Raw genomic sequence first — 14,413 nt, 5'->3', positions numbered from 1 at the left:
TGATATTCCATATCAACGTCTTGTCATAAGCATGAAACACTATGACAGCATAGGCTTGAGAATGTACAATAAGTTGCCATTGGATATCAAATGTTGTGAAAATATTGTTATTTTTAAAAAATTACTTTTTGAGTGGCTGGTTTTGAGACCTTTCTATTGTTTGACAGAGTTTTTCGATTCTACTTGATGTAATTCTACTTTGTGACTTTAAACTATTGCTTTGACTTTATTATTTCGTAATTGTATTACCATGACTTTGTCAATTACCTATATTGGTCTACGACAATAAAATCTATTTATTATTATTAGTTATGTGTTTTATGGTTATGGTGGACAGTAGATTTGTTTTATTGTTATGGTGGACAGTAGATGTGTTTTATGGTTATGGTGGACAGTAGATGTGTTTTATGGTTATGGTGGACAGTAGATGTGTTTTATGGTTATGGTGGACAGTAGATGTGTTTTATGGTTATGGTGGACAGTAGATGTGTTTTATGGTTATGGTGGACAGTAGATGTGTTTTATGGTTATGGTGGACAGTAGATGTGTTTTATGGTTATGGTGGACAGTAGATGTGTTTTATGGTTATGGTGGACAGTAGATGTGTTTTATGGTTATGGTGGACAGTAGATGTGTTTTATGGTTATGGTGGACAGTAGATGTGTTTTATGGTTATGGTGGACAGTAGATGTGTTTTATGGTTATGGTGGACAGTAGATGTGTTTTATGGTTATGGTGGACAGTAGATGTGTTTTATGGTTATGGTGGACAGTAGATGTGTTTTATGGTTATGGTGGACAGTAGATGTGTTTTATGGTTATGGTGGACAGTAGATGTGTTTTATGGTTATGGTGGACAGTAGATGTGTTTTATGGTTATGGTGGACAGTAGATGTGTTTTATGGTTATGGTGGACAGTAGATGTGTTTTATGGTTATGGTGGACAGTAGATGTGTTTTATGGTTATGGTGGACAGTAGATGTGTTTTATGGTTATGGTGGACAGTAGATGTGTTTTATGGTTATGGTGGACAGTAGATGTGTTTTATGGTTATGGTGGACAGTAGATGTGTTTTATGGTTATGGTGGACAGTAGATGTGTTTTATGGTTATGGTGGACAGTAGATGTGTTTTATGGTTATGGTGGACAGTAGATGTGTTTTATGGTTATGGTGGACAGTAGATGTGTTTTATGGTTATGGTGGACAGTAGATGTGTTTTATGGTTATGGTGGACAGTAGATGTGTTTTATGGTTATGGTGGACAGTAGATGTGTTTTATGGTTATGGTGGACAGTAGATGTGTTTTATGGTTATGGTGGACAGTAGATGTGTTTTATGGTTATGGTGGACAGTAGATGTGTTTTATGGTTATGGTGGACAGTAGATGTGTTTTATGGTTATGGTGGACAGTAGATGTGTTTTATGGTTATGGTGGACAGTAGATGTGTTTTATGGTTATGGTGGACAGTAGATGTGTTTTATGGTTATGGTGGACAGTAGATGTGTTTTATGGTTATGGTGGACAGTAGATGTGTTTTATGGTTATGGTGGACAGTAGATGTGTTTTATGGTTATGGTGGACAGTAGATGTGTTTTATGGTTATGGTGGACAGTAGATGTGTTTTATGGTTATGGTGGACAGTAGATGTGTTTTATGGTTATGGTGGACAGTAGATGTGTTTTATGGTTATGGTGGACAGTAGATGTGTTTTATGGTTATGGTGGACAGTAGATGTGTTTTATGGTTATGGTGGACAGTAGATGTGTTTTATGGTTATGGTGGACAGTAGATGTGTTTTATGGTTATGGTGGACAGTAGATGTGTTTTATGGTTATGGTGGACAGTAGATGTGTTTTATGGTTATGGTGGACAGTAGATGTGTTTTATGGTTATGGTGGACAGTAGATGTGTTTTATGGTTATGGTGGACAGTAGATGTGTTTTATGGTTATGGTGGACAGTAGATGTGTTTTATGGTTATGGTGGACAGTAGATGTGTTTTATGGTTATGGTGGACAGTAGATGTGTTTTATGGTTATGGTGGACAGTAGATGTGTTTTATGGTTATGGTTGAAAGTGAAAATTATTGTAACTACAAATCTGATAATTCCAAAATAAGCCCACATCGAACAGATAAAATTAATAAGGAAATAACAATGTGTAACATATTCATGACGTATTCTCAAGGTTTATGATATGAAATCAAAGATTAACTAAATATTAGAAAATGTGAAAATGGATATTATAACAAACACTATGTATTCGTTGGGTTGACAAATGGTTGTGGCTACACCTCCGATTGTGCACCAAGGATTTAGCACAGTTTGTCCGCCCGTCACTGCCACACACGCTTCTGTCGCAGTATCCTGTCAAAACATTCAACTTTCAATTTATTTGCCACATTTGAATGATCAACTCAACTTAGTTTTTTACTATTAAATTCAATTTGAAAGTGTTATTCAAATTAACTCAACTTCAAACATAACATATCAGATAAAAATTATCTTTATAAAATAATTATTTTTCTCAAGATTCCAAACTATTACTGGAGATTAAATTTATACACTCGGTTTTTAATTGAATAAAACTTCTACTTAATATACTTCTACATATATTATAGGCTTATCTGAAGCATAAATCATCAACAAAATATCATCAATTCTAGCACAGGTTACAAATGCAAATACAGTTTTCTTTCACCTGAAACTTTATGAGAATTCACTTGTCTAGGATTAAAAATTGAGGACCGTACATTATTTGAAAAAGATTCTTAAGAACGTTCTTAGCACGGTACATTTTGGTTGCCAGCAACCATTAACAAATAACAATCTTATCGAACCTAATATCTGGTTTCTAGACAACCAAAACATGAAAACCAAACCAAAACATCTTTGTTTTCTTATTATGGAGAGATTTCACATCACCATCAATTCTACTAATATTAACCAAAACATGCTTAGATTAGAATGTTCTTAAGAATTGTTAACAAGTAAAGCTCTAAGTACAGTATGATAGCTAACATGTCAAGTAAATGACGAGGCGATATTTTGAAAGGAAGTAATATTGTATGACTATGCTTTGGTTTCAAAGAAAATAAGCTACTCAATAAAAATAATATCAAACTCTTCATTGCTGGAAACATTGAGCAATGTAACAGCAATGTCAGTATTTTGACAGAGTAATAAGTGTAGTCAAAATAAAAGGCGTATAGGAATAGCAAAGCCTTTTTAAGAAGTTAGTTCTTATTGGATTGATTGGGAAATAGAATCTGATTACCTGGTAAAAGATTATACATCGTTGAATAAACACTACATCTTATAATCAATCACAATATTGGATACAATAATAAAACTTAAATGAAACACAATACTAACACTAATAAGACAATACTAATTTTTCCTCCATGAAAAGTTAGGTCACTGTAAGAAGCGACATAAGCTTTCATGAGCAGCAAGTTTTTGATGCATATCACTCCTTACAGCGGCCCTACTTTGCTATTTATAGCAAAAGAATAGTTTTATTTGCATAAAAATCAACTTCCATTGCATCACCATGATTGGGTTAACCAAGTACAACAATGAGAAATATTGTTTCACTATGGATCATTTCTATAAGATCTCTGAAAATGAATTTAATTCGAGAATTACTTAACAAAGTTAATATTACAGTAGTTACTTACTTTGAATCCCTTGATGATTAGCGGAATAACGACGTCCCTCTCTTTCTCAGTCATTTTTGTTGAAATGCCAAGCAGCATCAACATATTGTCACATTCTGTCACGCCCATTGCATAAAGATCACTTAGCACATTCGCACAAGTGATTTTGCCTGCACAATATTCCATCAAATTGTACAAAATCCAACAAAATTATTTTGAAAAATATATAATTTCAACATATGATTTTTAATTTGTATAAAATATTCACTTATTAAAGCTTACATTGTTAAGTCCCTTGAGAACTATGGAGAACAATGATTAGTATAATTTGAGAAAATAATGATATGGTACATGACAAGATAATTTAAATGAATAGTAAATGTAAAAAAAATACTGCTGTGAATGAAACATGATTTATAAAATAGAAGAGTTAGAAATAAAAATATAGTAAACTAATGAAAGGTAGAAGATAAATGTGTAATTAATTGAAAGATCAAAACCATCAATATAGGTGATACTTAATATCTCGGAGCATTGGATGAAATTAAATATATGAAATTAGAGGATATGAGATCTATGAAAAACTAAAGCTAGAAGATGAAGAAGACAAGAAAAAAGATAATTCAAATCTAAACACTTCTGACAGTACTGCAACTACGAAATGCATTTCAAACTATCATTAGGAGAATGAGAAGCATTGATTTAATGGAAGATGGAAATCACTCAGATATTGCATTTATTCAGATGCTAATGAATTAATAATAATAATAATTATTATTATTAAACGAAAATCCAAATTATATTTCAAATTTCATTGATTCAATATTTTTATCTATAAGGAATGCGGACAGTATGATGTGAATCTCACCAGAATTCTTGATCTGGAAACTAGTAAGTAATGTATTTAAACTGATATACTGGCCGCATCAATGTGGGGTGATAGTTTCAAGAAAACAATATTTTGAGAGAGCCCATGAAGAATGATATGAAACAAGTAGATGTCTCATTTCAACACAATAACATTGAGCAACATCCATTCTTGGAGCTAAAAAGGGTAATAACAAGGCCAACAAATAACTGTCACACTTTATACTTGATAAGCTTTTTCAAATATCAACTGAGTTCAATAATCTGATGAATTCTGATCGTTGATAAATTGCCCAATAATTCAAACATGCCATCCTGCATATAGAAAAATGGACCATTATTTTAAAATTTGCTATTTACCCAAGTCAAGAATTAAGTGTCCTGGGAAATTGCACAATCTTATTTGTCGGTTTTATCTTATTCGATCTAAAAATTAAAACGAATGATGAATTTCCATGAAAAGCTACAAGCTACAAGCACTTTTCACCTCTGACGATTTAGAGTCTACAGGCTTTCACTAAGTAGTCCTATTATTGCCAATTGATGAGAATCTATGACTCACTTTTATTGGAGAGTACCAGTTGGATCATTTGCTCAAAAACTCCAGTTGATAATCTATTTTGTTTTAATTTATATTTCCCATGTCAATAAATGAGAATTAAAAGAGAAAAGGGAAATTCCAGATACAATAAAAATGGAAATGAAATTTTGAAAAAAGGAGATGACAACATAAACGACATGAACTTGTTTGTAACACTTGTCACTTAGCTTAGCTTATTGAGTATTAGCTGTAGCAACGCTTTTGTGTTGATGAACATCTTTTAAGAATTTTATATTACTAGAATGTTTTTCTATGGTTTTGATTCCTCTTAACGAACATTTTGATAAAGCCAAATTGTTCAAAATTAATTATTGTTAAAATCAAACAGATTAGTTTGTTAAAATCAACCAACATTCAAATACATTGTTTAAAATTCAGAAAACAGTTTCGGCCTGAGAGCCTTTTGATATCTACTCTACTCTGTTTTTTTATCAAGAGTAATATCAATAAATTTCAATTTTGCACAGAGAGACATAATTACTCCAAACGCAATCAGCATTTGCTGTTGTATCCAGTCCATAGACATGCAACATATGATAAGAATCCTTCTTATTCAGGAATAAGATTATATAATAAATTACCTGAGACCATTCGAAAAATCTAATCTGTAAAGCCTTTCAAGAAATCTGTGAAAAAATCTTAGTTGATAAAGTGTACTATTCGGTGGCAGAATCCAATTAACCATAAACTCTGCAAACTCAATGGGCCATATGAATAAAAACAGAGCATATGCTCATGAGCATTAGGTAGAAGCATAAGCATTTGCTCATTTTTATATGAATAAGCTTCACCTTATACTCTTATTTTATGCTCCTAAACTCCAGAGCAAATGCTCACGTATTTGAAAGATTTTTAATCAGCTGAGTCGCCTTTGTGGCCTTACATGTTTTTATAGTGAAAGGTTAGAATGTGCTACTCACGTAAGCGCTAAATATGTAAGTATAGACACAGCTTGTGTTTAGTCGTCTTCTCTGTTCTCTATGAATTGAGTTTTAGGTTAGTTGAGTTCTGAATTTTGAAATAATAGCGTGAAAAAATGTCATCTCTATAATAATCTTATAATCTCAATAGCCTTCTTATAATCGTCTACACATCTTCTGAAATGCAAATTTCCTATTCTGTATCTTTAGTATTTATTCCTTTGTAGGAGTAATGGTGATATAATGGTTGAATCTATAAAGTTCTATAGTTCTAAGCTATTGGTTGTGATCGTATCTGGTAGTTTTCTCTTACTCACACGAATTAGTTGAGCCATTTTATTATGAGCAAAAGATGAAAAACTGCTCCAGACTAGACTCACCTTTTTTGTAGCATCAAAAGTTGAGCAAATGCTCTAGTTTATCCATACAATTTTGAGCATAACCTTTTACTTTCGGGCAAATGCTTAAACTATTTTTTTATGAGCATGAGCAAAAGGTTTTGCTCACGTTTATTCATAGAATTTGAAGCATATGCTCAATATTTTAGAAGTATAAGCAAATGCTCAACTTTATTCATATAGCCCATTGACACTCTGAACAAAGTAAAATGCTCACATTTGCTCTATTTTTAGGACTAAGAATAATGATAGGCTTATATAGGCTACACTCTATTATATAATTTTTTTATATACTGTTAGTTTTATTTTAGTGTTAAAAATCCCACTTAGTTCTAAGGATGCAATTATTCGACAAATCACCTATAAATTGGGAGTATTCCCAATAAGATAATAAATAAATATGGCAGGATTATAGATCGACTTGATTTCAATTTGTCTTGGCTATAAAATCAGATGAACATAGCCTAAAAGGTTCTGCTTAGTTATGTTATAAAGGTAAAAGGGAAGGTTGGGGTTTTGCTTTTAAATGACAATATGTTGATATTATGGGACATGTTTTGATAAGAATAATAAACACAAATTAATATGAAATGCATTATGAAACGAATGATCATTGATACTTCAAACTATTGTATTCTTATGTGAATATCCAATAGGTTCACAAGAAATCCGTTGAGGAAAAATCTAGAAATGTTTCATAGACCTTGAAATGTAACATGGAACTTGAGAAAAAAATATAATGTGACTGCACTAAGATGGGATTTAAAAAGACCGTATGTAGGTTTCTTCAAAGCTCCGATATTCGGATGGATCACGGAAATTCAAGGACATTCATCGGTACTTCAATAGATTCTATAAACTCACCCATCACGTAAGGATCATCGACCAACGGATAAAAGAAATCTGTCGTTTGAACGAGGGACAGACCACCGTGCCTCAAAGGCGTGACTGAAGCATCCATTCCAATTCCTGCAAAACGATATCAGTTTACTACCTAATATAAGAAACATAACATTGCTTCAACATACATGGTGATTCCAACAATAGCAGAGTTGTCAGATACGAGTAATAAAAATCAGTAATAATAATAAGATATGTTTCAAAGTTGGTTTCCAGAGAAAAAGTAGAAACGCATAACCAGTAAATGAAAACAGGAAGAACTGAAGCTTCCCAAAGAATCTCTACCATGCTGGGCAGAGAAATAATAGGTGCATTAGCATTGTGTTAGCACTCATACCATGCTAATCTACATAAGATATACCAGTATCAGCATCTTCCATATATAGTCCCAGTCAAATGGTCATTTTTCAGGAAACAGCCCCGGAAGAAATTTTCTCGTCGTATAAACCCGTAGTTTGGGGTGCTGAATCCGAAACTTTCTTACATACCTAACAACCCCTCAAATTTTGAGCATTTTTTCAATTTTTCCATTGTATCTCAAAAACATCGGGATTTCCGAGAGAAAGCATTCACTATAAACGTAAAGGCAATAAAATTTATTTCCAATAGATTGAGAGATTGAGTAGTAGCATTCATACCATGCTAATATTACCTACATAAGATACGAATCCCAGGATTCTAGGATTTATGTTTTTGGAGCTGCAGATTCCTAAAGAAAGGATATTCTTCAAGGTTTTTTTTCAAATTCTGGAAACTCACTGCTTCCACTCTATACTACTTATTCAACTTGGAGTATTATAAAGTAATGATGAAAAACTCGTATAATGTGAAAGTACACTTAATTCTCAACAAGATTTCTCAGAAACGTCGAAATTTAGTAAAGGGGGAGGCGGAATACACGCAAAAATAGAAAACCATTTTGTATACAGCCAAAATACAAATTTTCCATTGTAATCACTTTTCAGGACCGTCCCAAACAATCAATCAATATTTTGGCTCATATTGTTAAACAACGGTTATGTTCTATTAGAATCACCAGTTACATGCACTTAATTTTAGTATTTCCTTGTGAGGATCGAGATTTGGAATACTCATAAATTTTGACACATTGATCGGATCCCCTGGACTGATGATCCCCGGCTGGATCATCCCGAAAAAGATCATTTCGGTTCGCTTGGCTGCATTTCTTCATTTGATCTTGTTCCTTTCCGCTAAAGTCAAAAAAGACTTTCAGGCTCGATTCAATCACCAATTTCAGGGTGTCCACTGAATCAGGCTCAGAAAATTCCCGTATAATTCCCGTATATTTCAAGTTGTTCCCGGTTTTCCTCGCTGGTTGAAACACATGATTAATATGTGAAAATATAGGTTGGGGGAGGGGGGTTTATGGGGTCACTCAGAAGGGGGGTAAATTTGGAAAAATATAATACTCTTAAATAACAATTTCGAAAGTGCACAAGTATGTTTTTCATCAAAATGTAGCGCCATTATAAGATGATAACTGCACACTGCATTTCGAATAGTATAAAAAAGGCAATTTAGAAGAAAAAACGGAACTCCCTAACCTACCCTTTAAAACATTATAGTCCAGTCACTACCGGTATATACATTGGTGTTTGCAATATATATTGTAGTTCTGATTTTTCAACATATTGTTTGGATAAATTGGGGAAGTCTAGAACCAATTTTGCATGCAAAATTTTCAATATCTTCCGATTGCCACAATTTGAATGTATAATTCAAAATCCCTCTGGGCAAATTTTGTGCTCTTCAACCTGAGACCAGAGAGCGCACAAAATTACTCCCAGAGGGATTTTGAATTATACATTTGAATTGTGGCAATCAGAAGATATTGTTGATTGAAAACTGAAATTCATTAAAATTGATTAGTTTGTAGAAATTTTACTCGTTTTGTAACTCAGAACACATTATAGAGAGCTCCGGATTATTTCATTTTATTCTGAATTTTATAATCTGAAAAAAGGCGAGAGGAAATTCAACTGTCCGACGACTGGGTTTGGTGGAAACTAGAAAATGAACCGATAATACGAGGTGTTTGGGTCATTCTGTATCAAGCACAAGGAAATTTTGCATGTAAAAATTGGTTCTGGACTTCTCTCATGTATCCAAACAATATATTGAAAAAACAGAGCTACAATATTTATATTACAAGCACACTCCCTTTTTCATGTATATATTGACTGGACTGTTAGGCTAGCTTTACACACATTCCGTTTCGTTCGGTTCCGTTCATTTTCGGTTCGGTTCGGTTCGTTGCCGAAAACGAATGAGGCTTTCATACATATCAGGTTTTAATTCGAACGGTTCTAATTAGGTATTTTCTTCTCAAACACAGCTGTGTTTGGATTTTCACAATAATTCATGCTGGTAATAAAATATAAAAGCTGGCGTTCAAATACTAAGATGTGATTTCTTGAACAACAAAATTTTCAATTTAATTGTGAACTATTTGAATAGTTTATTTTTTATTATATTCATTTTGAACGTTCAGAATGATTATTTTTTTGAATTGAAAATTTGTTTCAATTATGAAACATGGTACATAACGTGCATCTCTTCTCTCCATTAATAAAATCATCTAATTATCATGGAAAAATAATAAAAAAATAAAAATTCTCCCTGAGTTTTAATAAATTTATCTTCATATTTTTTTAGCAAACTATTCATTGAGAAAAAATGCTCCAGAGAACTAACAGAAATGAATTGACCATATGATTTTGACATGGACGATTTTTAAACAGATAATCATGATATCAGGTTAAAATAAAAACAAAAAAAGCGAGCGTGTGTACTTTGTTTTTATTTCCGGTTTCATAATGTTAACACTCAGCTGTTAAACAACCGCCGCGCTGTTCTCCGAACCGTTCGTCGTGCCACTAGCCGCTCTTTTATGGCCGGGACACACATAACCGCACCGAGCCCGCGCGGAGGCATGGCCGAGTGTCGGACGTACTACGGCGAGTGAAAAAACAAATGCTTTTAATCGTGTAAGGACACATACTACCGCACCGCGTCAGCTCCGTCACCGACTAGTTCAGTTTACTTTTTGACGGTGACGGTGCGGGCTCGTTCAACATAGGGAGTGAAAAACTTATTGAAGATACGGAATTTTTCAGTTTTTTACGATCAAAGTGATGATAAATCAAAAACAGAAAGTTATGATAAAGTGACGATTAAACAGAAAAATAAGTTGAACCAAAAGTAAAGGTAGAACCAAATAGCTTAAGCCAAAGGTATAATAGTCATAATAAAATAAACAAAAAGTTCAAAAGAAGGAACCCATGACTGTGCCTTGAATTTTCAATTTAAAACTAATTAAAATTTAAAATTCGCCGTGAAGCTTGCGGTCCAATTTTGGCTATCCATCACAAGAGGAAAACATGTGAATACTTTCGCAAACATTAATACAGTAAAGGCCTCTTCTCATTTTATTTAATTTATATTTTTAACAATTCACTGTCAAGAATAATAAATTTATAGGAATCAATAAATAAGGGTTAATGCAAATAGAATGATTTCTGAAAAATTAATGATTGGATAAAATTCAATATTAAAATATTGTTGACTAAGAACTCAGTATCATTACAATTATTTCCTTTTAAAATTATAATAATTTTGTTATTTTTAAACTAAAAATTAATTTCACCAACTAACCATAAGTTGACTGGGACAGATTCTGTAATTTCCATATCCAATTTAATTTAATAAATACTACAGCATATACTAACTCACAAAAAGTGACACCTTCATAAATATTTTCCACTTGCCATAAATTTTTGTTGGTAAGATCATTGATCATTGTTATTTCACGAAAAAGTGGGTAGAGTTGAATAATTCCCCCAAAAGGTGTCTCTGTTTTGGCAACCCAAAAAAACTTACTCAGGTGGATAGGACCTTTTTAGGCTCACCAATCTATACTATAATAAAGTACAGAACTGGATATTAGTAAGGGATAGGAAATGTCTGAACTATTGACTGGACCGATTAACTTGAAATTTTGCATACAGATTCTTAATTAACCGAGGATGGTTGTTATATGCCTATTTTAAATTCTTCAAATTTTCATTACGTCAAGTTTTCAGTTTGTCAAGTTTTGAAATAGACCCTTGCGGAGCACGGGTTACCTTCTAGTCAATAATAAAGTTTTGATCAAGATATAAGGGAGTGTTATTTTCATCGATTTGCAACATTCAGAACAGTACTGAACTGTACTCTGCACGACACTCCACAGCTTTTTCGGCCGACTGTACAGTGCGTTAGTCAGTCTGTCAGTGGCTTGACTTAATGGCTTAAATGAGAGAAGGACTGAAAAACTTATATTTGAGTAAAAATATCATAGAGATTAAAAATTTATTGATGCAAATATAAACACATCAAAGAATGAGTTTTCGCATTTCGGGTATGTAAGTTTAATTAAAAACAAAAACACTAAGCAGATGAAAACAGTTTATCCAATATGTTGCTTATTTGAAATGACCCTGATCAAAACCGGATAAGCAAGGTGGATAATATTAATTTTTCGTGATAGGTTATTATAACTACTCTAAATATTTTTGTTACCAAATATATAATAATATCATAGAGCCCGTTTGATTGAATACTCCAATTGGTTTTAATTTATTCAGTACCTATCGATTCAAAATGGATGATCAATTATTGATTAACAAGAAAGTATGATAAGAGAATTCAAATCAAATAATATTCTAATCATGTTTAGAAAAAATCATTGATTGGAACATTATTATGTCTTGAAATTATTTCAGATATCATTGACACTACGAAAACTGATTATTTGATGCCGAAATTAGTAAAATAAATCAACAGAACAGATATGTTTCATTTTAAAATTGAAAGAGATTCACCACTTGACAGAATTTTATTGTTTGAATTCGCTGAGCGGTTCGCTGCACGGCGCGCTGCGCAGCGAATTGTACGGTTCGCTGCGCTGTTCGAGGTTCGGTTCGGCATGAGTGGACATACCTTAATAATGAATATCGTAAGAAAACCTACTCGTTCCGATAGAACCTATCGATACACAATATTTATAAAACGCCACATCGATACACCGACCTGCATCATCCATCACTTAGGGTACAAACACACTGAAAGCGGAGAGGAGCGTGGTGTGGCGTTCTAGAGTGGAGCTTAGCGTGGCGTGGTCAGAGCGTTCATGATACACACATGAAGTGTCTGAGCGTCAAGCGTCAAGGGCCTAGAAAATGGCGTTGCCCAAGTTTGCACGGACATTACTTTGTGAGAATAATTACTTAAAGTATTGGATATTAGCTAAGACTCAGTGTGTTCAGCACGGGGAAAAATAAGAACCAAATTTCCCCCACAACATTTACTAGATGGTGAGAGAGTAGATTAATTTAAAAAAATATAGAAATATAAATGAAATGGATAAGAATAGCCTTACTTTTGATTTCAAGTGCAAAAGGTGAATTTTCTCTTTTGATTAATCAAATAATACACATTACAGGGGAATTTGGGCAAACATTAAATATACTAGTGTACTAGATGGTGGGAAAATGTAGCAGAATAAGTGCATTATGTACAAGAGTGGACCACTTGTATGTACATTAGTAGGACACTCGCACGTTGACGAATTGACGCTCCGCTCGTAGAAGCTCCAAAAAACAAACCAGCTTGTTCCAAAGTTTGAAGCCACGCTCCGCTCCGCTCTGCGAGTAGACGCTCATTACTTAAGATATTGTACGCTCTGCTCATTACTTTCAGTGTGTTTGTACCCTAATACACCACTCATCAACTGGCTAAATTTCAACTCTGTTCTTAATTGATATACAATTAGCTAGTTGACGGAAGTGTCGAAAAATTCCCGTATCTTGACAAAATTCCCGTACATTTCCCGCCCAAATGAAATTCACGTACAATTCCCGGATTTCCCGGTTTTCCGGCCGCGTGGACACCCTGAATTTTATTTGAACTATGTAGCGCTGGGAAATATGGGTGGCTATCAGAAATAAATTTTTATTAGAAATAAAATTTCATTTTATTGTTAATAAAATTTCATTTTATTGTTAATAGAAATTTAACAAAATTCATTCTTCTCAGGAATATTACGGAGCTCCTGCAATTTTCCCAGAAATGATACTCATGTTAGTTGATAGGGCTTATAAATAGCTTATCTAGGGTATAAATTTGAAGAAAATCGTTAAAGCCGTTTTTGAGAAAACCGTGAAAAACATGGTTTTTTAGCAATTACCTGCCATTTTGAATTGAATTTTATTGAATTTCTTATTGTCGGATCCTCATGGTATAAGGACCTCAAGTTTAAAATTTCAAGTCAATCGGTTAATTAGGAATGGAGTTATCGTGTTCACAGACACACACACACACAGACCAACACCCAAAAATCATGTTTTTGGACTCAGGGGACCTTGAAACGTATAGAAAACATGAAATTGGGGTACCTTAAATTTTTTGGAAAGCAATACTTTCCTTACCTATGGTAATAGGGCAAGGAAAGTAATGAAACGTATATAAAACATGAAATTAGGGTACCTTAGATTTTTTTGGAAAGCAATTCTTTCCTTACCTATGGTAATAGGGCAAGGAAAGTAAAAACACTAATTTATCAAAATGACAGCGATCAAGATAACTCACAGTCGTATTTGGTCGAGTAGATTTTTAGTTCTGTTGATTATGAATGAGTGAGTGAATGAATCAGTGCCATTTCACTTCTATCTATATCTATAAATATAAAACGATAAATAGAATATATCTATAAATAGAACTAAAAATCTACTAGACCAAATACGTTCAAATTTGGCATGTATGTTCAGTTGGTCATCTAGAGGCGCACCAGCACTAAGAACAGATTTGATAAAATCCAAAGATAAGCTCAAAATCTGCGTTTTTCCAGCGTTTTCTCAGCGTTTAAATAACTTATTTACAATTGTTCAAATTCAGTACACAGGCTCAGCTTAGGTGTAAAAATGTTGTATTGGAAGGGTTTTGAAATAACGCCTTAGTTCCGCCCAAGATAGGCGATTTTAAAACGTTCTTCCTGCGTGTTCTAGGCCTT

At 33.3% G+C, this 14,413-nt stretch overlaps 1 protein-coding gene across 1 annotated transcript in view; it reads right to left on the bottom strand.

Annotated features, from left to right (window-relative positions):
- LOC111047165 (inactive selenide, water dikinase-like protein) overlaps window positions 1–14,413 on the bottom strand; it is a 34,949-nt gene that overhangs the window by 18,125 nt on the left and 2,411 nt on the right. The window contains exons 2-4 of the mRNA XM_022332840.2: window positions 7,309–7,413; window positions 3,680–3,828; window positions 2,254–2,366 (exon numbers count right to left, since the gene is read on the bottom strand). Of these exons, the coding sequence (XP_022188532.1) occupies window positions 2,254–2,366; window positions 3,680–3,828; window positions 7,309–7,413 (367 nt within the window). The remainder of the gene's footprint in view (window positions 1–2,253; window positions 2,367–3,679; window positions 3,829–7,308; window positions 7,414–14,413) is intronic.

The sequence above is a fragment of the Nilaparvata lugens genome, chromosome X, assembly GCF_014356525.2.
Source record: "Nilaparvata lugens isolate BPH chromosome X, ASM1435652v1, whole genome shotgun sequence".
In the NCBI taxonomy this organism is placed as follows: Eukaryota; Metazoa; Arthropoda; class Insecta; order Hemiptera; family Delphacidae; genus Nilaparvata; species Nilaparvata lugens.
Note: the sequence above shows the minus strand (reverse complement) of the source record. Positions and strands in the feature narration are given on the sequence as shown.